Source organism: Epinephelus moara, chromosome 19 (genome assembly GCF_006386435.1).
Source record: "Epinephelus moara isolate mb chromosome 19, YSFRI_EMoa_1.0, whole genome shotgun sequence".
NCBI classification, from domain to species: domain Eukaryota; kingdom Metazoa; phylum Chordata; class Actinopteri; order Perciformes; family Serranidae; genus Epinephelus; species Epinephelus moara.
Genome location: NC_065524.1, coordinates 24,558,380 through 24,583,561, shown reverse-complemented (window position 1 = coordinate 24,583,561; position 25,182 = coordinate 24,558,380). Strand labels below are relative to the sequence as shown.

The window sequence follows — 25,182 nt, the reverse complement described above, 5'->3', positions numbered from 1 at the left end:
AATAAAAATGCTTTGAGGTATGCAGTTCATCACAGTGTAATTTTGTATGTGTTGCTACGACCAATCACACCTTTTTCCCTCGCCATTTCTCGTCTGATCACATAAGTGTAACATATTTCCGATTGTTCGGAAGGCAGCACGGGTGACGGTATGAAGGGAACTCCCAGCTTCTCCAGTCACAAGCCGCCTACCCATGAAAACACCGGAGAGACCCACAGAGGGATTCGTACCACATTGCGGTGACATCAACTAAAATTTGAAGAGAAGTCCTTCAACATTTCGACGGCAAGGTATTTACACTACACACATGTTTACTCCTCTTTTGTCGAGAGCACACGGAGCTACCCGCCGAGCCCTCTCAGCCCTGTGTGGGGCTGCTCAGTTAACACTGTGGCTCCAAGTCGTGGTAAGGTAACTGTTAGTTAATGTGTTATGCTTCAGCACAAACTCAGTTAAACACCTTTTGTTGTGTGCGTAGCTCGTCGGTATGCGCTATGTGACCGACCACTTCTTAACGTTTTATCTGATACGAAACGAAATGTTAGCTAGCATTAAGTACTGCTGCTCACTGGCCTTGTGTTGAAACATTTTATCAGTTGACGAGAAACCATCTCCGTTATCGTTAATCCCGATCCAACGTGATTGGCAGGGAAGCTAACGTTACTCTCAGGTCGCGCTGCGTTGATTTCAACCCACACAAAATGTTAAGTTGGTTAATATTTAGGTTACAGAAACACATACACATTGTCCAGCCTTGTAATCCACAGTCATGTACAGCTAACCGTTACCCCTAATCGCGCTAGGAATTCACGAGCCCAGTGTATGCTGTGTTTAGCTAGCAAGCTAGCTAGCTAAAATACCGAAGACGCCAGCTTGCCTATCTATTTTTAGGTGGTCAGACTATAAGCTCTTAAGCCATACTATACAGTAACTGCCGAGGCCCTAATGTGAATGAAAGCATTGTTTTTATGCAAATGGAGCCACCTGTGTTAGCCATGGTTTTGGTGTAACTGTTAACGCTGTCTCACAGGTGTGCCGACTAACATTACAGCTGAAGTAAATCGACGACTATATTCGCAGCTGCTGTTTTCCTATGCAAATATTAACCCGGAGTAGTAAGTCAAACATTTGTTTCACCGGCGCTTCTTGGCGGGGTCTATTTGTTTGCCTCGTTTATTCGCCCTAAGAGCAGGGCGGAGCGGGTGACCTGATTTAACGTTAGCATGGCTTCCCAGACACGTCCCTTCTTCCCCTTTTGGGGAAAGAGGGGGAAAAACTTGATCACAGATGTGTTTGAACAGTTGTGTCGTTAGGAAAAAAACAGAAGCCACTGCCCTGTTAGCAAGGCATGCTAACCCAAGATCCACTGAGGCCACTGCGAAACTGCCAGGGAAGACAAAATGAGCCAAGGGAGACATTGATCGAAATAAACAGAGAGGTGTCTGTGTGGCGGAACTGGTGAGAAAGCAACTTTGCACAGACACAAACAGTATGACTGCAGTGAGTGTCAAGGGGGCAAAATGTTAAAGTGAGTCAATGGGGTTTATTGTTGCCAATGCATGCAGCCCGGTTGCTGAGAAAGCCTCATTGCCAAAGCAAAGCATGTCAGACTATCAACAAGTGGAAACAATGAGTTTTCTGTAGGCACAGCTATGATTCAGCCTTGGAAAACTGTAAGCTGACAACCAAACATACTGGGCAGTCATGGATCATCAACTTCCTCTGGAAAAGTGGAACAATGTTAATGTCTTTAGTGATTTTCATAAAGATTTCTGCTTTAATTCAGAACCAAAAAATAGTGTTATATTTCTGGACTGGATGCAACACACTCCCACTTCTATATGGAGGCTTCAGATTACCCTAAAGACATTACAGCGAGGTGTCATTTCTGTCAAAGCTTTACAGGATATGACCGATGAATCAGTCCGAGCTTGTAAAAATATGACTCCATGGCTAACTGGTATTAGCACCCCCCTCAGCAATGTTTGCATTTATCTGCAACTCATGTCAGTGTTAGCTCTTGCAAATGTCTGATCTTGATTTTTGAAGGAGAGAAACAGGGCTCCAGGAAAATATGAAACACACAGATATCATAAGGACAGGATGAGAGGCAGACGGATGAGACTCCAACAGCAACCAGGAGAGAGACTGCAGCAGACAAGGAGGATGGACATTTAGATTTAAACCTCAGCTCAGCGACTATTATAACTCACCATCAATTCATGTATTTCAAATTAATATTAGTAACAAACAGCCAAAAATGTCAGAATCAGATTCTCATTTCAAAACCTTACATTTGAATGGAGTAGATGATCTACTGATGTTTTCACTCAGCAGTTTAAAGCTGCATGAGTATATTTTTAACACTAGAGCGAGCACCATCATTAAAATACTTTTATTAAAGCGCTGTTACTAGATATAAAACTAGGAAAAATATGTGCCAAGGCTGTATCCCTCTTCACCCAGTTGACACAAATAGACTTCATTCAATGTCAATGACAATAAAGGAGGTATTCAGGAGCTACTTTTATTAGGTACACCAATACAGTCTGAGGTTATCTAATGCAACAGCAATGCCACAACATCTATCTTGAATGAATGAATGACTTTATTTAGAACCAAAATAAAAAATAAAAAAATAAACAAGACAAAGATAACAGTGTCCAAAAAGTAGTTGGTAGAAGTAAAACTTTTATGTGCCTACCCCTTCCTTACATTTCTTCTTTTAACGCATATATTATTTCAACAAATCCCGGACTAATATACAACTACCCCCCAGTTTATTTACCACACAATTAAATAAATAAGTAATAAACCCAGTTTATTTACGGTCCAAGTACCACCCAGTGTTACAAAATAAATATGCACTCCCCTAACACAACCTTTCCTCGTCTATATATCTGCCAAAAATAGTTTTTTAAACTGATTTATTGACTCTTCTTGGTTGTACGAACACATTGGATTTTTTAAACTAAATTCTCCTCTTAAAGTTTTCGGTGACATTGTCAGAAGTGTATAAATTCAATTATATGTCATGTTTATTACTGAGGTCATGGTTAAAAGTGTTCTTGTACTTGACTACAATACGTTAAGAGGTGTATTTGTTTGTTGTCCTTCCCATTGACATACATGGGGAGTGAGGTATAAGCAGCATCTTTCAGTACAATACAGTCCTGTGCAACACCACTAACTATGACCTTAAATGCTACAACATGCACTTAAATTAACACCTCTATGAAAGTGTCAACTAATATGAACACCCCCTCCGTAGATGTAATGTAATCTAACCACCTGTTCACCTGGAAGGTAAGCCTCAGGGTAAATTTTAAGTTGAGCCAAATTATACACATGGCTGCCAGTGCAAACACAGTTAGCAACAGCCTGACAAATCCTGAAGAAGATCTCTGTGGGTTCATGATGATGCTGCATTAAATATGCTGGTTGGTACTGATAAGGTTTGTTAACCCCAATAGAACTTCCTCAACATTCATCTTTTTATATTGCCTATCAGTTTGTTTTTAGATAGCTTACGAGACAGAAAATAATGTTTGTGCTAAAATTGGTACAAGTTTGGCACTTAAGATTTATTTTGGTCTTTTCTAAAACAATTACACATTTTACAAATGTGTGTATCTGCTCCTCTCCAGTGTACTCGAGCCCCAATTCTCAAACCACAGCTGGGGTAATGTTATTACTTGATGGCATTGGCTTGTTTGTCATTCTGGCATATGGTACTACAGTGTTAGTGCCAGTCAATAGCCATTGATCATTTGATTTCCATCAATGGTTTGCCTCCAGAGAAACAATATGTAATGGCTTTAATCTTGTTTCTGCCATAATTAGAAACACATGAAGTTTTGCCGCCACTCACATGATGTCCCAGTTTCCTGTGGCCTACAACTGCTTTTTGGAAATCTAGGCTAGTGGCACTTCTATGTAGCCTATTTTGTGTGTTTCAGAAGAGAAATTATGTCAAAATATGAGATGAATTGTAATAAGCTTTGTGGGACAGAAGGGCGGTGTTTAAGACATCTAATGTCATCTTACTTAGCTGGGCTTTGTTTGAATCAATGAAGGAGCTAAACAGACTAAGTGAATTTAGCAGAGTTTGAAGATTAGAAAGGATATGTAAGGTTTTATATTACACCAGATGATGGTGGTACATGACAAATGCACATTGACAGGGGTAGGGAATGGAGTAATGGTAAGGAATGTTAAGTAGTGCAAGCCGCCCCTGTGAAGGGAAGCTTTTTTTCTGCTTTGTGCTATTGTGTAGCCTGCTCACCTGAGCTGGGTATCCCCCTGTCCTGACTTGTCTCTAACGTCCTCCTGCTTTCCTCTTATTTTAATCAGGTTTCGCAGGGTGTTTGGTGTAAATAACGGGGCAGCAAGTTGATAACATCAGGTAAAAACTCAAATAGCCTAATCGCTGTAGACCTACTCCCGGCCCTGATTTGTGCATATTTTGGCCTACTTAAATGCAACATGATGCTGCACCGAGGATAGCTGGTGTGACTTTGGCCAGTGGCAGGCCAGTATGTCATTTTGTGCTCACAGCTGTCCTTGAAGAAGCACAAACCACATTATGTGTGTACAAAGTGTGAATGTGAAGGAGACACTAACTAATAAAGCAGGGACAATAAAAGAGTGCAAAAGTGCATCTTTTGTGCAGAAAAACTTTCCAAAGCTGTTGTGCACTTGAGGAATATTGTTTTTATTTTAAAACAGTTGACATTAGGAAGGTACTTGGGTTAATTTTCTGCATATGGTGTGTCCATAAATCTTCTAAATTGGAAATAACATAGTTCCAGCCTACATGGGAATAAGCTTTTTGACTATACATGACTGTACAAGATAGTGTACAGACTGATAACTCTCTCTGTGGTTAAGGGTGTCGCCATGGCTCCTCTTGCCTAACCCCTTTTTAGTCTGGTTAATGCTTCATGGTTAAAGAATGCAACAGTGTGTACATTGCTTAAATGACACGGTCGAAACAAAAAGGAGGGCATGGACCACTTGCTTCATTGTGGAGGAGTTTTGGTTTTCCCCCATTAGTGCCATGGAGTTTTAAAGTAATCAAGGGGTACGATGGATGATATGTTTCCAGAAGACTGCGCAGGTCAAAGAAACCCAGAAATCAAGGGCCAAAACTCAGTGTGCGGTGTGTTATTGCTCCTAAAATACAACATAGTGATGTAAAGAATTCACAGACAGGTCAAAATAGTTGTCAGGTTGTGTTACAGTGTTTTTAAATAGTACAGTTCACATTCACCTTGAGTTAAAGTCCAAGACAGACTTGCATTTTTAGAGTTGTGTCAAGTGAAAGAAAGTAAACCACAACATCTATTGATGTGCTGTCTCAGCCATTGTTATTAGATTTCAAGGATTCAACAGTGTCATTAAGAAGTTTTTAGTGTCAGCCAAACACAGTTAGGAAACTGCATCTTTCTGCTCAAACATGCAAAGTCATTTCAAGTCCGTTAAGCTGTCAGTCTTGTTGACACTCGCAGTTTGGAAAGTTGATATCTAAAAAGATGGGCTAAATGCCGTGCTGCACGCTAATTACCCCCTGTTGACAACAAGTCCCCCGTGTGCTATGCCAGGTATAATTTCTGATGTGTCTGCACCACATGCAGATGAACAGAGAGGGGAGAGGCGTGCTGGTCCTCTGGGGCTGCGAGGGCCTGACATCCTAATCAGTGACTCATAAAGCTACAGGTGGCTTTCTCATTAGCAGATAGCACCTACCAGTTCAGTGGTTGTTGTGCCATTCAGCTCAGCTCCCCCGAGACTTCTGTAAGAGCCATCCATGCTTTATGGCCTGTCTCGATTTTTACCCTTGGCCGAACAGCTTGCTCTGTTAATTAACAGACTGATAGGACATAATATTGTTCTGTGATGGCAGAGCTGCTAAGGTCGGTATGATGAAGCACATTTCAGACTAGGTTTATTTGCCATTGTAGACTTAATCTGTGTTTTTCCTGTAATAATATCATGTAATGACAGATGAGTTCATGGGTTTTGTAAAATGGCAGGAGAGGAAAAAGTTGCGTCTGCCCTTGTAACACGTAATCAGCTTTAACTTATTTGATTTAAGGGTGAATCATAAGGAGATCAAGGTATTTAGACACGCAAATACACTTTAACTGATTTGCAAATGAGTTGAAATAGCTCATTTTAATGAAAGTATTTGTGTTAAAATGATACAAAAAATGGTATCACACCTTCCAAATGTAGTTACGTCTGTCAATCATGGAGTTATGACCACAGTTAAGCGACACTTTAAATTACCCACCCTGGAAGCATTTAAACTGCAATCATTCGTTCTACCTCCTATTTAGATTTCATCCTCCCACTATAACTGTAGTCTAGTTATCTGACAAAATTAGAAGTGCAATAGTCCTCGGCAGTAGTGGGAGGATGTTATGCAACGCGTGTTTTGGAGCTTCTGTTGTCAGCTGTTAAGGCTAGCAGATTGATTATTCCCTGACACAAATAAATATCAGACGTCGTTGCCTGTGGTCTTAACTTCACAGTAACTGTACTCCGTCAAAGCTGTAATCAGACATTAAATTTCTCAGTTTCATACATTTTTCTTGCTCTGAATAGCTTGTGATGGTGTTAAGACCTCTCTAATAGCTTATCTGTTGTTAGACCTTTGATGTGACAAGAGAGCTCTGACATTTTATGCAAAGTGAATGACTTTGTATCTAATACAGGCTTATGTATGTGCTATCACATCAAGCTTGGTGTTGTGTCCAGGAGCTGTTTTATGCTTGTTGTATGCATGTGTTGCTCAACATGCCAGATATATTGATAGATTAGTGTAGGTCATTGTTCCCTGAGCTGAGGATTAATGTGTTGCTCAAGGACGCTGTAGAGTATACACTTTTTCTTGACAATAGAAAACCAAGTGTGGATGCAAAACGTGGAAGTGTAGGCGTGATTTTTAAAATGTAAAATTGATGCCTGTACTGATTCTGATTTACTTTAAAGGCCATCTTGCACTGCAACACCCATCTGCATTGGTTCTTACATTGATTTTGGTCTTGTTGACGGCTCCAAGGCTATGTTGATTTTTACAATCTACAGTTGCGTCAGCCGTAATTGTTTGCTTGTATACACAACAATAATCATTTAGTCAATACAATCATGTGATGTTATGGTCCTATTTATTGCTTGCAATGAACTAGACATTTTTCAAGGTGTCTGCAGGTCTTTAAATTGTCTTAAATTCAATTTCACAAATATTGGGCCTTCAAAGTCAATAAATAGTCTTAAATTTGAATTTCCATCTTTTGATTTTCTTTATGTCAAAATGAGTCAAGCTCTTCTGCATGAAAAATGGTGCAAATCTTTAAACCTACCACATAACCTCATACTTTATTTAATACTTGCATTGACCTGTTGGCAAAATTTAGATTAACCTAACTCACTATGCCTTACCTTTTGTACCTACCTGCAATGCTTGAATAAAAAAAGATGATTTGTCCAAAAAGCAGTCTTAAATTTGGTTCGAAATTATCTTGAGAAGGTCTTAAAAAGCATTAAGTTAAGTGTCTGATACCTGAAAAACCACTAGAAATACATTAGCCCTTAATTCATTAGCAAGTTACAAAGTCAAGTCAATTTATGAATGTTCTTTGTTGCTTGTAATTATAAAAACATGTTTCTAATCTTTAATTTTGTTCCTTTTTAAAATTGCTGGAGCAGTGCTAATGTATTTGGTCGATGGCAGAAATCTCAAAGCCTCGGCACATAAAACTAAAACTATGTGCATGGTTAGCAAGTGGTGAAATGTTTTTCTTGTGTGTGTGATTTTGGATGAGTTGACCCTTTAATCTGTAAAATGCTGCACATTCCAAGCATGTTATTCATCTCCTCTGTATTCACTGAAGCCAAACACTGTTTCATTTAGTCCGTCCTTCCCAAATACTTCAAAGACGATAGGCTGCTGGTCGCTGAGCGCTGTATAAGTTTACAGTGCATTACCCAAGTTGTTTAAGGTGTGTGAGTGATTTTTCTCCCAAAGTTTTTTCTGGCTATTAACTTACAGGTTCTTAGAAATAGCAGGAGTCACAGCACCATACTCTATAAAGCATAGTTTAAGTATCAGCAAATTCTAAGTATCAGCAAATTCAAACAGTTAAACTTAACCCCTTTGCACGCTGGAGCATACACAGTTAATCTTTAACCATGATCACTTTAACCAGCCTGGCCCAGTTGTGTAAATATTGGCCTATCATTGTCTACCTGTGGGGCGTTTGTACACTAGGTGTAAAGGGATACAGGTGAGAGCGCGTTGATCAGCCATTGTCAGGGTGCCTCACAAGATAAAAAAACCTGTAAAGGGATATTACCCTTTCAAAAAGGTGTACAAAGGAAAGGACAACACCCCCAGCACACAAGGCAGGGCGAGAGCTAACAAAGCAGTTCTTTAAAAAGTGCGTTTCGAAGGGGAATATTATCTTCATTTGGCTTTTATGTGATTGTTTGCCGGTTGTGCAGTGTCATGTCTGCTGACATATCCAGGTTAAATGCAACATGAGCAGTTAAACATTCAAGTATGAGAAGTTTCACTGAAACCATGTGCGGGACTGCATAGATTTGATTTGGTTCCAGTTCTGTCTTTTTAGTTTCTGTATCACAGGTGCTGGACCCGGGCACCGGCAAGCTTTTTGTGAACTGGCCCACATTTGTACCTGTTTAAAAGTTGCCCTAATCAGACCTAGGAAATAATTTACTGTAACTAATGATAATTTTCATTAGCGAATAATCTCAAGAGTATTTCCTCAACGGATTATTTCATTCATGAAATACTAGTAAAATAAATTCTCCAGGCCCACAGTGATGTCTTCAAATTGCTTGTTATGTTCGATCAATGGTCTGAAATCTAAAGATAGTCAATTTGCCGTGACATATGACAAATAAAGGCAAAGAAATCCTCACATTTAATAAGCTGGAACCAGATAACATTTGGCCTTTTACCTTGAAAAATGACTGAAGCTGATTATTTTTTTTAACGACTGCAACTACGGAGAACTCAGGATGGTTGATGGCAACTCTCATATCACAGCAAACATGGCTGCTAAAAACAAACATAGGGAATGTATTCGTCAGATTGTATCCACGGAGACAAAGTAGTCTTTACGCCGTCAGCATCTTTTTTTAAAATTGAGTTGAATCCTCAATTTTTTTTTTTTTATTTGCTGCTGGTTTTTTCATTTCCCTGTTCTCAATTTCTCGAGGATCAGCAGTGCACAAGTTGACTTTAAGGACAACTGAATTACATTTTCCATCCAGTCATACCTCAGAGCTCTCCTTGCTGCTCACTGTCAGCTTAGTTTTACACAATGATGTTATCTTGAACTTATGACGGGTTCCTCCTTGGTGGAAACACCAGAGTGGTTTGAGATTCGGTTCAGCAACCAGCTCAAGCACAGACACGCTGTTGTTGTGAAAAGCCCCTATTATGACCGTGACTGTTCGGAGTTTCTTACTGTTACCTTGGAGGCATAGTGTATTCGTCGCAAATTAGCTACATATTCCAGCTGAAGTTTTAAGACTGGTAGGGCCAACTGTTGTATGCCTCAGGTTGGCGTGTGTGCGTGTGTGCATGTGTGTGTACTGCATATCTGCTCTCACATCTCTGTCATGTTCACGTATCTGTACCTCTGCCAATCTCACAGAAGCCATTCTTTTCACCAGGAGATTTCAATTGTCACAAGTTGCGAGTGTTGTAAAGGCCATAAAAAAGCAAAACAAAGAATGAAATGAACAACAGGAAACAAATGTGCAGCAATAGAGAGAGAGTGGGAGAAAGTACAATCAATAGGAGCTGGCTCCTGATCATGCAGGGCGGGGGGAGAAAGAAGGAAGAGGTGGAAGCTAAAAGACAGAAGGTGGCGACAGGTCAGAGAAACAGTCTTCCTCCCCTCTGAGGCCAATGCAGGCGAGCTGATGAAAGGAGAAGAGGGATTGTAGGAACACGTAACAGCAAGTTGGACAGCACAGGTGTCCTTTAGTATGAAGCTCAAGTTTGCATCAGGCAGTGTAAAAACTACAGTGATAGACCAACAGGTTTCTCTAGGAAAACAAACTGTGGTACATCCAGGCTGCTGTTGACACTAGTTGTTTATATAACACTTACAGCAAAGGCAGTTTAGTTTTAATGTTAGTCTGTGTTAGACCCACTCTGACTCGACATCCTTCCTCTCTGAAAGGCCATTCAAATCCATTGTGAATGAGTCACTTTCGTACCACTCCTCGTTGCCTAAAGATGGGCTACGGATAGTGTGTTTATGTTTGTGTCAGCTTGACATATTGTCGCTTCAGGGTGGGATCTTTTTCTGGTGATGTCACATGTACTGCCTTGTGTGAAACCACCCAACCCCCCCCCTTCCCCTAGGCTTGGCCCCAACAACCTTCTGAGGGGAGCGTCTTACCACACGAGGGAAAAGTGCAGTGGCGGTAATGTTTTATTTGAATATGATTCACTTCATTTCGAGTGAGCACAGTTACTTTAGCAGTTGTGCTCCCAGTACTGTTGTCAGTTTTACTTTAATAACACAATTTTATATTGGTTTTAAAAATCTGTGGTGGTATTTCCGCTTGATTGAGGTGTGTATAGCAGAGAGAGATGTCAAAGTAAGAGGAAGTGGTGACATGAAACAGCTTTTATCCGCCTGTGGTGTTTCAGCTACGCTTTATCTTTGAATGCTGCTTCTTGGGGTCTGTGTCTTTTTTTGATAGTGATATAGATGGAATATTCACTTAATAGAAGAAGCAAGCGATCTGTAAATCAGTTTGGGGTTAAATTGATTGACTTCAGATTGTGGTGTGCTATTTTTTTTAAATAGAGATAAAGGCGCACATATTCAGAGTCTCTGCTGGAAACCACACAGTGTTGCACTCTGAAAAGTGAAATTAATTGTGTCAGGAATAAACAAGGGAGAACTAGAGAGAAGTTTAAACCCTGGCTCGTTTCTAACCACCACAAAGCTGGCCGATTGTGGTGGGAAGTAAGTGTTAATGTCGGATTGTCTGAAAGTTACAGAAATTGTTGGACAAAGCCCCTCTAATGTAACGTCTGAAAGGTATTGGCCCATCCAACAAGTGCTTCTGAAGACACATACTGGCAACTCAAAGGTTCCCTGTTAAGTGTCAGACCTCTAGTAGCGCTGTTCAGCTGTTTTTAAGATAAGATACACCTATATTGATCCCACAATTGAGAAATTCCAGTGTTACAGCAGTCAAGGGGAAAGAGTCAGATTAAAGATTTCAATATTTAAAAACTTAAAAAACTGGGCATGCAAAAAAAGGTAAAAAAATACAAGAAACAGCAATAAATAATAATAATAATAATAATTTTCTACAGGGGTCTTGCATTTGTTTCTTGTGCATGCACACAAGGACGCACATGCAATGCCACTGGCAAGAAATGCAGCCCTACCGCACTGTTTCAATAATCAACAAGTGTTGGTAACATGCCAAGATATGTGCATGCATTAGCAAAGACAGAAAAGAAACCAGTAAACGTAGGTTCTATCTGTGCTATTTCAGCTGCTGTAACATGTGAGTTTCCCCAGTGTGGGATCAATAAAGTTTTATCTTATCTTATCTTATCTTATCTTATCTTATCTTATCTTAAGCAGTGTTGGACTGAAAATACTTTGGCTTTGCAAATTTGTTTTGAAGAGGGAAAGGCAACTGGCACACTTGTTAAAGCTCAAGGATGGACACATTGCAATGTTTTGTTAACTAGTTTTCTTTGTTTACAAGAAAACTCCACCGAGCCCCTTTAAGTAGTTTTTGCTCCAGTGGCATCTCCACCACTGAGGTGCCCTTGAGCAAGCACTGTAGTGACACACCACTCAAAACCCTGATGCTCCACTTCCTTTAAGCAAAACAGAGACTTATGACTAAGTTGTTTGATAGAGGTTTCATTGAAGATTCAGGGAAGTGAACACATAACTTAACTGCTGTTATCAATTAATATTTACCTAGGTGCCTTCAGTATGTACTTTTCACTATTATAATCTAAGAATCCATCAGTACAGCTGACCACAGCCTAATTTACATGATGGATTAAACTACAGACTTTTTACAACCACTTTTCAAGCCCTCAGAAGGTAAGCGTTGCATACTCAGTCACTGCAGTTGGCCTAGTGTCTTTGGGCAGGTTTGTACAGTCCACAGTCCGTACGCTAAAAGTGCAAGTGTTATCAGTGCTTAATTTAGACATTGGCCAAATATATTATTGTTCTTTGACAGTTGGGTTATAGTTACATAACAGACGAGCCTTTCAGCGTGAAACACATGGTGGGCCATGATACCATCATGCACCACTGTTGAGGACTGTCCACAACTGACTCGACCATTTCCACAATGACAGCAAAGCACGTGTGGATGTCAAGAAGTCAAAACCAGTAGAGTTCCTAGTAGGCTTTGAGATTAGCACGTGTGCGCTGTAAAACATGGACACACACACTTACACAGAGTGGGAGGGGGCTTGTAGTTAGCACACATCTAAAGTGTGCAGGGAATTTTCCAGCAGTCAGATTTACATGATTATAGAAGAAGTGAATGCAGTGTTGGAGAATAAAAGAAAAGTAAACCTTTTTGAATCCAGCTCTCTGCATCAAGAGCTTCTTCCTGTTTATTAATCTACGGGCACAAGTGGCTGCCTGATTTATCAGTTCAGTACGTGTGAACTCCGCGTGGTTTATGAGCAGTGTTAAGATTCAAAGTTCAGCTGTTTAAAGCTATGTCACTTTAAAACCCCTCCAAGACTTTGGTGCTTTTATCTTCTCTGCGCGTGCATGCGTGCAGTGCTGAGTACGTGTGCCTCGTCTCTTTTCGTGGTCACATAAAACAAAAGGCCACTTCCCTCAGCACCTTATGCATCCTCAAAAGAATGATGTCAGCCCTTTAAAGCAGGCCTACAATAAGTAAACAAATGACAATAGTACTCCTCCTGCTCAGTAAGTACACACCTCAACACTGGAAAAACAATCCTCCTGTGTTGTCTTTCCCTCGTGCTGTCATATTTACTGAAGCTCTGAAACGTAACAAAAGGCCTTCAAGGTCAGAATCCTTTGTTTAGGGAGTTGCTTCGATGTTTTCTTTTATCTCGGATCAAAATTCACAACATCATAAGGCTTAAGCATTTCCAGACTTTCCTATGTTTCTGTAGTTCTCTGCCCTCAAACAATATAGCCATGAAGATTTCCATCTGCTTTGCTTCTGGCAGAAACATTTGTATGAAGGCCTGCTTCATGGTCGTCAGGTGTCGGTTAACCTCCGCACACAAAGATTTGCTTGGGAGAAATATGTATTTTCCACAATCTCATGTTATTGCAGGATCTATGTGTTCCTGCAGGGTCAGGTTACAGCCATTGAGAAGTGAGTCAGTGTATGTTTGCCAGATACTTGTTATTTCTCCATGTCCAGGTATTTGCTTGGATAAAAGAACAATAACATCATTCCAGCACCAAAATGGACATGCATATTCTCTTCTAACAAAATACAAAGCACATCTTATTTTGAAATAGCACCCTTATGTTCAGGATTTCTGGGGAGGCCGCAACATTCAGACACCTGGGTAAATACAGGTTAGTGCGTTAGTTTCAGGATTAGTTTGTTTCCCCTTTAGCCAGTGCAGTCGAGTGAGATTATTTCTTCACCAAGCCTGCTGTAAGCTGATTCATAGACCAAAGGTCCTCAGCACACAGCTGACTCAGTGACAGCTAATCTCTGATCTGTCTCAAGTGATGCAAGTGCTCTTTGTCTCTGTTTCTCTTTTTTATTTCCACTAAATACTGCCCTCCTTTGCACTCTTCACACTACGTTAAGGTACACAGCTGGGTTGTCACGTAGCTGAGCTGTTGCAACGAGGACTCTCCAGCTGTGTTGTTTGCATGCTATCCATATGTTTGTTTTCACACTTGCTCTGTATGTTAGGTCCGAACCCTGGGGTTATTGGGTCAAACTGTTCTCCAGACCTCAGCAGGAATAAATCTGATGCCAGGTGTTGTCAGAGTCGTAGACGACCCAGCTTATAGCCCATTTATCTGGCCCTGTTTTGCTGGCCTAAATGAACAGGCCTCTGAGCCGAGCTGACTGATGTGCAGTTTGTTGTCCTGCCAACCAGCCATCCAGCCAGTGTATTTAGCTGCTATTGGCCTTAGCTGAGCTGGCTGTGCCGGGGCCTGACGGCTGGCTGATTGCCCTCTTTACAGGGGTGGGGCTGTCTCAGTGCTCGGTGCTGACCTTCACTCTGATTTATGAGTTCCTTCTTGCAGTCTGTTTCCCCCTCCCATCCTCCCTCTCATATCCATGCAGTAGATCAGGACTTGCCTCCAGCTGTACCTCACACTCCCCCGAACACAAGCAGGGCCACCCTTGTGTCCACCAACGACATCGCGGTCTATAAACAAACGCATGATATGCAGCAGATGTGTGAGTTCCTGTCCTTGTGAATGCTAAACTTTGGCTGTTGCCTGAAGCCTGGATGAGAAACGAACACTATAGAAAACAAAGTTAAGCTAAAACGAAAAGGCAAGAACTGGTAGGATAGCATTTATCTGCTGTAGCTACAGTTTAAAGTGGTAAAGTAACCTGAATTACACGGTCAGTTGGCATGGCCACTCCATCAAACTATATAAATTAAGATTTATCTGTTTGGCCCTGTCTGTTCTCGTTATCAAATGAATGATTAATCACTGCCTCTGTTTTCTTTTCTCTTCCCATCCATCACTTTCTCTCCCTTCAGTGCACCTTGGATCTGTTTACACACCGCTGTCCAACAATAGTGGTTTTAAACCCATTCATGAGGGTAGTTCAAAAGCACCATTGCATGCAGTCCTTGTGTTCATTTACACTTTCACAGTGGAGAAGCAGGTCATGTATAAAAGAACTAATGCCAGTGATGTATGACAAGATTTCCCTGAAGTGAGGATCAAAGAGGGGAAACCCACTGGTTGACTGAGTCCTCACGCTGCTGCTGTTATTGTTGTAAAAGCTTTAGAATGATGTGAATAATTCATTTAATGTTTCATGTCTGTGAAATGGAGCTTAAGTGGTTTCATCTGTGATTTTCAGTAGTTCGGACAATCTGTGCGTCATGCTGTTCTATTATTCAGAGTATACAAACTAGCTTCCAGGTCTGACCAGGCATCCGGTCCATGACTACACCCAGTAGAGTTGTATAAGAAGATATCACTGTATTCTGGTTCACAGCATTTTATTGTTCCTTTAACAGGGGCGCAGTGTGTGGAGGAAGAGCTGATGAGGTGAAGACAGCCAAAGGAGGCCACTGTGGTTCACCTGCTGTCTATTGGTCCTGATTCTGAGTGACCCTGCTGCCTACTTTCTCCCTCTATCACTTCAGGAGGAGGCTGGGCTCCCTCTGGGTGCAAGAAACACCATGTGCCAAAACTGGAGAGGACTTACCACTGCCCCATAGACCACCAAACCTCTTGTGAACCTTCCTCTCTAGCTTGAGGACGCTCCTAAACCTCCGCATTGCCCACTGGCCATGATGAAAAAGGTGGCAGCATGGTCAGCAGAGGACGTCTCTGACTGGCTGAGCAAAGAGGGGATGCCGGAGTACATTGATGCCCTCCGTCAGACGGACGGTGCTGCTCTGCTCAGGATCAATGAGACAGATTTCCAGATACCTCCCCTCTCACTGGTGTCGTCTGATGGCGGGCAGCAGCTGCTGGAGCGACTTGAGACGCTGCGAATAGAGACTCATATCGAGGCTCACAAAAACGGGCATGCAAACGGGCATGCTGGTGGACTACCTAATGGAACTACCAAGCCTCAGAGGAATGGCACATTGGGGATGAAGGACTTCAGGATGGAGATGGTCCACATCCCCATCCCTACAATAGAAACGCGCTCCTCGTTCCCTGCTGAGTGGGGAAAGACAGGCATAGCGTTCGTCTATGCTGTGGTGTGCTTTGTTACTACAACGGTTGTCATCTCAGTGGTCCATGAGAGAGTACCTCCAAAGGAGCACACCCCACCGCTGCCTGATAAGTTCTTCGACCTGTTTGACAGGGTGGAGTGGGCCTTCTCCATCTGTGAGATTAATGGCATGCTGCTGGTGGGACTCTGGCTGATACAGTGGATTCTACTCAAGCACAGGTACACTCTAGTTTAGTCAGCCCAAATATTTTTTAGATAGAATCTGAAATGCAGCTAAATGAAAATGTCATATGATTCATTTTCCCTGTCATTTTTTTTTTTTTCAGGTCAATTATAGGCAGGCGGTTCTTTTTCATTGTGGGCACACTTTATCTGTACCGGTGTATTACAATGTACATCACCACTCTGCCTGTTCCCGGGATGCACTTCAAATGCTCTCCAAAGGTATTATATACACACACAAACACACACACACTTTTATTTCTCTCGCCATTGTAGTTTGGTTGAGCATAAAAGGCTTCTTTCTTACTTAACTGCTGTCGGGACAAGCGTGCTGAATGGGCGAATTCAGCAAAAAATTACATCTCATTTGTGAGCTGAAAGCTTCTGAGTACTCTCCACTGACCACTGATTGTAAGATATGTGCATGTCCATTTTTTGTGAGCGAGAGCTTCGAGTGGTTGCTTCACTTTTCTGTAGTTCCTATCAATGTAATATTACAAATTCTCTTCTAGAAATGCAGTTTCATATTCTTTTATGTAAATCTATTGTGGGCAGCATTTCGGTTGGGTTGCTGGATCATGCAGTCCCTCCAGGATGTTGTGATGGCAACAACAAAATTCAGCCAAACCCCTTGAATTCTGTGCGACATTGCAATTTTGTCCAATCACCACAACTTTACAGCAAATTTGACTATTTAAAACAGATCTCATTTCATTGTGGAGCTGCATGCAGCTCATTGATTCGCTCAGCCCCTCACTCTCTGTTTTTATCAAGAGACTGCAGGGCTGAAGCTCTGTGCCTGGGACAAAGTCAAACACACACAGTGAGAGGGCTAACTGTTACCATCACACGGCTAACATACCCAAACGGTTTAACAACAGAGTTGAGCTGTTTTGGTGTCAGTGTGAGATTAATGGCTCGAGGTTGGATGTTGACCGCTGCTGCAAGGCTTCAGCTGAAGCGGCAGATTATGAAGAGTAGGGATGAGAGATGAGATGGTGTTGTGCTGCTAGAATACAGAATACCAGCAGTACGGATGGATACACACTCAAAAAAAAAAAACAGTGGTGAAAAAACCTTATGGTTATGGATGTTACCCCAGTTCTTTGACTAGCATGGGTGTGTGTCTCACCAGACCACACTCATTGCTTTGGAAGTGAGGAAGTGTTCTGAAAGACAACTGATGCTATGTCACTCTTGTGTATATATAAAGGAGGAGGGTCTAGACATAGGCGTCACCAGTGTCAGCCAGTTAGGACTTGCATAGTGTTATTTGAGCTTTTGATGAGGTCATGCGGGAGGCGTTCCCCACATTGAGACACAAACGGATGCTATGAGAGAGAACTTCAAAGAGCAATGGTTCTCAACTAGAGGTCCTTAAGGGACTTTCAGGGATGTCCCCTAAAAAACCCAGTCTACACAGTTTACTTTTACTATTTACTCATCTCTATAGAAGTGAGCCTAATGTGAGTCATAAGAGTGACTATTCTGCCCAAAAGTTTCACTTCGTCCACTGTTACCTCTCTGTCATTGAAAACCAGAATTCTGATCTTAATCAAACCGAAACCGTTTAGTTGGAAGTCCCGAGAGCGAAGTCTTGTCAAAGTGGGGTCTGTGATCAAATGCTTGTCAATTTAGGGGTCCTTTAAACGAAATAGGTCAAGAGCCAGTCAGGTTAGGCAAAATGGCAGTAACTGGAAATGCACTTTTAAATTTCTGCTATTTTTAATTTCAAAAATACTACTACTAATATTTCAAAGGACGAATGTTCTTTTTAGCTACTTAATTTATCTGATGGCTAAATAGTTATTTGAAAAGCCAATTTTTGTAGCCAGTTTTCTAAACTGTAATTTTGCTTTTGATACTTTGAGTGCCAGTACATGTGTCCTTTACTCTGCACACTTTGAATACAGTTATTTAACTTTCAGTCTTACTGAGATGATCACCTCATCCCACTTTTACATCTAATGTATGTTTTTTAACAGGAAGCACTTTGTCTCAGTCATTATACTTAATTTATTATTAATAATCTACGGGTTGTGTCATGACTAGATGTGTTTCTTTCAGCTTCTCGGGAACTGGGAGGCACAGATGAGGAGAATAATGAAGATGATCGCCGGTGGGGGCCTCTCCATTACAGGTTCCCACACCATGTGTGGAGATTACTTGTATAGTGGCCACACAGTCATGTTGACGCTAACGTACCTCTTCATCAAGGAATGTAAGTACCTCTGTGTCTTTAATATGGTTTATGTAAGAATTTACTATAAAGCCACATAAGAAGCTCATTCAGTGTGACAACCTCATCTGCTATAATCTAGTGCACACTTCCCTCTGAAGGTCAGATTAGAAGTCACAAGAAAGATGAATTTATCAGAAGTGGCGACTGTGCTTTTGAAGGTCAAGAGCAAGCAGGTCGGCGCTTATGGTTACAACATATGCTCAATTTCATAACTGTTTGAGGTACACACACACACTACACTTTTCAGTGCCATCTGTATCTCCCTGATAAAGCCCAGTACAGCTTGGCTTTCACAGAACTTCTCTAAATCGTATCAGGAAATGTAGACAGAAAGGAAATGTTGCAGCGCTCTCCTCTTGCATGTCTGTTAACATGTTAGTATCAGCGTGTTAAGACATTGCTCTGTTACATAACCACATTTTCTGTTCCTCAGCAGGCATTTCCGTTATCTAACGTTCCTGGTTTGCACACCCACTTGGTTTACCACAGAGCACAAGAGTCAGAAGTCAGTTGCTTCTTAACGGCAGGGTCAAGTTGTAGACTTTATTACATTTCTCATGCTTTGAGTAAACAGTTGTTCCCTCTGCTACATCACATGGTGCTGCGCTGCTTTGCCACCACATCAGTGACATCTAGTGGTGAAAGTTGGTTAACAGTTCTGGTGCCACAGTGCCCAGTCTGTACCTCTGAGGCCAGATGATTTTCCAGCAACTACAGCGGCCCTAATGGCCCATTTAGATGTTAAAGAGAATTCATCCTCTTCTCTAGTAGATACTGTTAGGTTTGATCTGTGTCTCTTGTGTATTAACACTGCTCTTTTTTTATATTTGATTGGCAGATTCACCGAAGCGGTTCTGGTGGTACCACTGGTTTTGCTGGACCTTGAGCGCTGTAGGGATTTTCTGCATCCTTCTGGCCCATGACCACTATACTGTGGACGTGGTGGTTGCATATTTTATCACTACACGCCTCTTTTGGTGGTACCATACCATGGCCAACCAGCAGGTGAGTGCAACACGCAGCACAAGCACAACAATTTTACTAAAGTTGTAGTCAAGTGAGTAAAGTAAATCAGAACTTGGAGCAGAAGGTAAGCTGTATTTTAGTAGCATGTACATGTTGAGTATGTACACAAAGAGGAGGGTCTAGGGGAGAGAATTTGCCATCTGAATGTGAGTTTGTGTTCTCAGCTGCTTGCAGAGCCATTGCAGTGTACAGTTGTATGGATTGTTAATCATCTACACATTTTATTGTCGCTCAAGATGCAAGAGACTTTCTCCTACTTTTATACTGAAGCAGCTTTTGTTTTAAATGAAAAGCTCAACATTGTGGAAAATTTGTTCCTCTTTGTTGCCGAGAGCTATCTGAGAAGATCGATACCAGTCATATCTCTAGGCTTATAATGCAGCTACAGTCAGCAGCCGATTAGCTTAGCTTAGTTTAAAGACTCGACATAGTGTGGCACTTAACATCCCTGTGGTTTTCAACATTCGTCTTTTGTACTGAATGAACAATTGAGATATGATGTGTTAATTGCTGGCTGGATTTTTGGACAGAGCTGAGTTAGTTGTTTCCCCTTGTTTCCAGTGTTTTTGCTACTGTAAGCTAACTGGCTGCAGGATGTCACTTCATGCTTAGCGTACAGTCATAAGAGTGGTATCAGTCTTCTCATCTACGTGTTGAAAGAGCACAAATAATTATTATGCACTGTATATGTATTAGTGATCTGAAAATGTCCTGTATTATCTATTTTAGCATTAATATGATGAAGTGTCTTTGGTTTTCAGGTATATAATTCACTGAATTAGCCAAATAAACATTATGTCTGGTTATTTTAGCTTTGAATTATTTCTCAACATTGCATCTGGTTCCCGCTCATCCACCACTGTCTGCTTTTGTATCTATATATAAAAGAGTCCACGTGAGAGATTTTAGGAACAGAAAGTGCAGCTGACTCAATGTAATGCTGTATTCACGTGCTCCTTGAATGGTCCTGTTTCTTAAGTTGAGAAGTCCTTTTTCTGACTTCAACATGTTCATGAGCTTGAAGTTGTAACGTGGAAACAGCATGGTCACTACATAGAGGATTTAATTGCGCAGACTGAGAGTATTTAAACAGTTTGTTGATAACAGTTTGAAGCTTTATATTACAAAGTGATTTTGTCCAACACTTGCTGCCACACCAGAACATCCTTTAAAACTACTAAAATATTGCTTTACCTGATTAATGCTGATAAAGAACTTAATTCAGTCATTCACTTTCCTAACTGCTTATCCTGTTAGGGATCACGTTAGGCGAGAGGCGGGGTACACCCTGGACAGGTCACCAGACTATCACAGGGCTGACACACAGAGACAGACAACCATTCACACTGACATTCACACCTACTGGCAATTTAGAGTCACCATTAACCTGCATGTCTTTGGACTGTGGGAGGAAGCCGTAGTACCCCCCACACTTTAATAAGTAATTCAGGTCACTCTACACATACAGCAACTAAAAGTTACAACCTAAAACCATATTACAAATCACATGTTAGCAAAAAATTACATGCAATAATAAAAACCAAATCGTGCACCAACATTTTTGCCAACTTTCCAATTGCTGTTTTGACTTGAGGAGGCGTTAACGTGAATTTTCCCAGTTAGGAACTAATTGTTACGATTATTCTGACGTCACATGAATGCAGCGTGAAATGACAGTCCCTGAAAATGTTCTAGAAATATGCTCAAATTTAACTTATAAGGAATGTTGTGTTTAACGACCACACTGACAGTATTTGTGTCTGTTTTGTGTTTTGTTTCAGTCGCTAAAGGAGACGTCACAGAGTAACCCGTTCTCGCGGGTGTGGTGGTACAGACTGTTCCAATACTTTGAAGAAAACGTCAACGGCACGGTCCCTCGTAACTACCAGCTGCCGTTGTCACTGCGGTCGTTGCAATGGAACCGCGGTGTGAAGTACAGCAAACTGGACATCCAGTGACCCTTATCATGTCGAAGCAGGAGAGGACTATGACTTCCATAAGTGCTGTTTATACCCATGGAAGATGGCACTGTTAAATGTAGCGCTGTCATTTCACCTCTAGTAACAGACACATCTCTGTCCAAATGGGTAGCACTGTGACCCACCTAGTATTTTTTTTTTCTTTGTGTATATACGTATATATATATATGTATTATTTTTGTTTTCTCTCGTCCTCTTTCTCTTCTGGTAGTATTTGCCAACACAGAGCACTAATTTATATTTGTTTTGTGTCTTTTCCTCTTCGTGGGCCACACAACAGTTTATGAAGCATTTCCACAAACTTCTAAAACTCAAAGATTTTTGGCCTAAAGGACTCAAATACTTTTTTTCCCTCTCTGCACAAAACCATAGTTAACGTCTTCATGTTCTTACAAGACTTTTAGTGCAAATGGTGTCAATCAAATGCTCATTTGATAACCAAAATGCCATAAGCATTTTTTTTCCCTTTTTTTTTTGATATAGCAAATTACTTTTTGTAAACTGTCCTTGCTAAAATGAGTAAAAGGTGCAAAAAATAATTTTTTTAAGTATGTCAAACTTTATTTTTCAAAAACAAATGATGTCCAACAAAAAAAGATTTTTAGATTTTTACCTTTTTCAAGATGGATAACTGAGAGCATAAGAATCTAATGTGGTATAACGATATTCCAGTGCCTTTCTTAGCTTGATTGTAAAACAGTTCAAGTACTATGTGTCTTGTGTCTCTCTGCCGCGGGCTGCGACCACGCCACGGTGCGAGGTGGTACTTAGTTAACAGTCTTCGTTCCCATGAATGTAAAAACAACTACGCCAGCCTTACCAGAGAATTGGTTTTCCCAAAATTCAGTGCAGTGAGTGAAATGTCCCGTTTATTTATTGACGCTTTACGATGTCAGTCTGTGCTTAGTTGGTTGGCGCTGTTTTAACAGAAAATAATGACTGTTAATTGTATTTTTTTTTTTATGTCGGTAACATTTCAGTCTTTAACCAACACCAGCCATGTTCAGAGCCTGATCACTGATGCTCGGTTATCTGCTAGTATTACTTTTCCACCACAACATTACCTGCGAAACACCACTGCCTGATCGGACACTGGAGAAGACATGTCTCTGAGGTGCAGAGTTAAGTTACTCTGGACCTGGGCGTGTCTTCTGCAGACAACAAGCCCCTCTCTTGTTCCCCACATCGAGTCCCATTTTGAAATCAGACTTTCCCTCAGCGCTGTCTGGTCTTGTAACCTCTCCGGCGGTGACGAGACGCAGAGAAAACGGAAGCTTCAGGTAAAGTTTCTGATCATATCCGTAATGAATTTGTGCTTCTGTGTGGCTCCTCTCACTAAATCAAGCTGCTACCTTCCAGTTTTTAGACAGTGTATCTTCCACATTGCCTCCTTAAGTGCAACGCCAAAACTAGGAGTAGCAAACTCAACGTGGAGCTCGTGTGTGGGGAAGAAGCTGAAGCACGATGAGTAGAACTGGTGATACATTCGACCATGTGTGTGCAGGTTAACGTTGATTTCCATGAATGTGAAACGCGTCCTTATTGATAATCCTAATTATGTTTTGTTTTTTTGCTCTTTGTAACTGCGACTGAACTGTAAAGAATAAGTATTGCACAAGTTCGTCTATAGGGAAAGATTTAACTCGTTTTGTGAAACTTTGATTTCAAATTAAACTGATTAGTTACGATGAAGAGAAACTGCACTAAACTTTAGATTATATAAATCCCAAATACATAATAATGTGATTCATTTCTTTAAAGGAGGGACTCATGGAGCTAATCTCGTTCAATGCCAACAAGAGTCTTAATGCTTGAGACAAACGACCCTCCTCTCTGTAGCATCGTCTAATCATTTCACTTTAACAGAGAACGGTTTTTCAGTTTTTAAAGAGCACAGCAGGTTCCTCTCATTCAGCTGTATTTTGATTACAGATTATGCTTGAAGTTACGGTCCAAACACGGCTCTCTGATGTGCGAGGGCTCTGATAAGGATGAAGGTTGGAGTTAATGTCTGTCTTCTAGTTTGCCAATCAAGTTTTTTTTTTCTTTCTGTCCTCCTGTATGTTTATCTGTAAACTTCTCACCCATGTCGTCCTTTTTTTTGTGCGGATGTTTGTAAGATATGATAAAGAATTCTACTTGGGACGCTTTTGAATAAAAATGTTTTACTATAATGTATTTAATTCACTGTCGGCCTCCTTCTTTCTGCCACAGAAGATCACGTTCTCATTGTGTCGACTTATTGTGCCAAAGGATGACGTCATGGCAGACCCGCTAACATCCAGCAGATGGACACATTGAGTTGTAAAAATAAGACCAGTACAGTGAGGGCTGGTCTCCCCCTCCTGAATGTGTTTTTGTATCTAGTTTGTATTTGTGCACTCCACCTACTGCAAGTATGTCTGACACAGTTAGTTCCTCCATTAATTTGACTCACTCTGGGCCTCTTGTTAATCCTTCAGACATGTTTCGCTCATGTTTCATGCTTCACTCTCCCTGTACACTCTCAGTCAGCTTAGCATGAGGGGTTTGGATGAACACACACTTACACTTATGCTTTCTAGTCCTGTGTAGCAATGGGTAGATTATGAGACAATGGCCTCTGGGCACAGATATGCAAAGCTCTCCACCACCCTACATTGAAGCAAGACACAGATTTTATAGTGGTTTGGTTTTGTAGTCATTTTGTGTCTCTTTATGGTTATTTTGTGTCTTTTTTTTTTTGGTCTTTTTGGGTTGCTTTATAGTCATTGTGTCTATCCTTATAAATGTTTTGTGTCTTTTTCTAATTATTTGGGTCTATGAGGTAATTTGTGTCTTTTTTTGTTGTTTTGTGTCTTTAAAATCGTCTTGTGTCTTTTTTTGTTGTTTTGTGTCTTTAAAATCGTCTGGGTCTCTATTAGGTGATTTTGTGTCGTATTGAGGAAATTTTGTGTCTTTTTGGTTGTTTTCTGTCACTGTATTTTGTCTCCTTGTGGTTGTAATTTTGTGTCTTTTTTTGGTCCTTTTGTGTCAATTTGTAGTCATTTTGTGTCTCCTTGTGGTTGTTTGGTTCCTTATGAGGTAAATTTATATCCTTTTTGGGTGATTTGTGTCTCTGGGATAATTTTGTGTCTTTTTAGGTCGAGTCTGTCAATTGGTAGTCATTTTGTGTCTCCTTGTGATTGTTTTGTGTTTCTTTGTAGTTGTTTGGGTCTCTATGTGGTCATTTTGTGTATTTTTTTTGTTTTTTTTGTGTTGCTTTAAGGTAATTTTGTATCTTTTTGATGGTTTGTGTGTCATTTTGTGTCTCCTTGTAGTTTTGAGTCTATTCATAGTCATTTGGGTCTCTTTTAGGTGATTTAGTGTCATATTGGGGTGTAATTTTCTGTCTTCATTGGTTGTTTGGTAGTCATTTTGTGTCTCCTTGTACTGTCTTTTTTGGTTGTGTGTCACTTTGTTCTGTCTACTTGTGGTTGTTTTCTGCCCTTTTGTAGTCGCTTGGTTCTCTTTGAGGTCATTTTGTATCCTTTTAGGTTGGTATGTGTCTCCTTGCAGTTGTCTTGAGTCTTCTTGTTGTAGTTGGGTCTCTTAGGTGATTTTGTATCATATTGAGATTATTTTTTTGTCTTCATTGGTTGTTTTGTGTCTCTTTGGGGTAATTTTGTGTCTTTTTTGGTCATATTGTGTTGATTTTAGGCCATTTTTTGTTGTTAAGCGTGACTTTGTAGTTGTTCAGGTAATTTTGTGTCATTTTTTGGTTGCTTTGTGTTGCTTTAAGGTAATTTTGTATCTTTTTGG

General features: G+C 40.8%; 1 protein-coding gene and 1 long non-coding RNA gene across 4 annotated transcripts in view; one reads left to right on the top strand and one right to left on the bottom strand.

Moving 5' to 3' along the window:
• Positions 1-25,182, bottom strand: part of LOC126406369 (uncharacterized) — a 202,746-nt gene that overhangs the window by 660 nt on the left and 176,904 nt on the right. The gene's annotated exons all lie outside the window — the stretch shown is intronic.
• On the top strand, positions 145-23,579 carry sgms1a (sphingomyelin synthase 1a). Of its 3 annotated transcripts, none has more exons than XM_050070577.1 (6): positions 145-290; positions 15,263-16,152; positions 16,260-16,377; positions 18,223-18,376; positions 19,236-19,402; positions 21,205-23,579. In XM_050070577.1, exons 2-6 carry the CDS (start codon positions 15,539-15,541, stop codon positions 21,379-21,381), a joined length of 1,230 nt encoding a protein of 409 aa, XP_049926534.1. In that variant the 5' UTR covers positions 145-290; positions 15,263-15,538; the 3' UTR covers positions 21,382-23,579. The 3 variants fall into 3 exon arrangements, with proteins under 3 accessions (XP_049926534.1, XP_049926536.1, XP_049926535.1); XM_050070579.1 differs by having other exon boundaries at positions 180-290; positions 15,392-16,152; XM_050070578.1 differs by lacking the exon at positions 145-290 and adding an exon at positions 10,432-10,470.

What these genes read in the sequence shown, in the direction of transcription:
- sgms1a (XM_050070577.1), top strand. Translation starts at nt 15,539, where the DNA reads ATGATGAAAAAGGTGGCAGCATGGTCAGCAGAGGACGTCTCTGACTGG. An exon ending in TGGATTCTACTCAAGCACAG is followed by an intron (nt 16,153 to 16,259) that starts GTACACTCTAGT and finishes TTTTTTTTTCAG; the next exon opens with GTCAATTATAGGCAGGCGGT. An exon ending in GTACCTCTTCATCAAGGAAT is followed by an intron (nt 18,377 to 19,235) that starts GTAAGTACCTCT and finishes TTTGATTGGCAG; the next exon opens with ATTCACCGAAGCGGTTCTGG.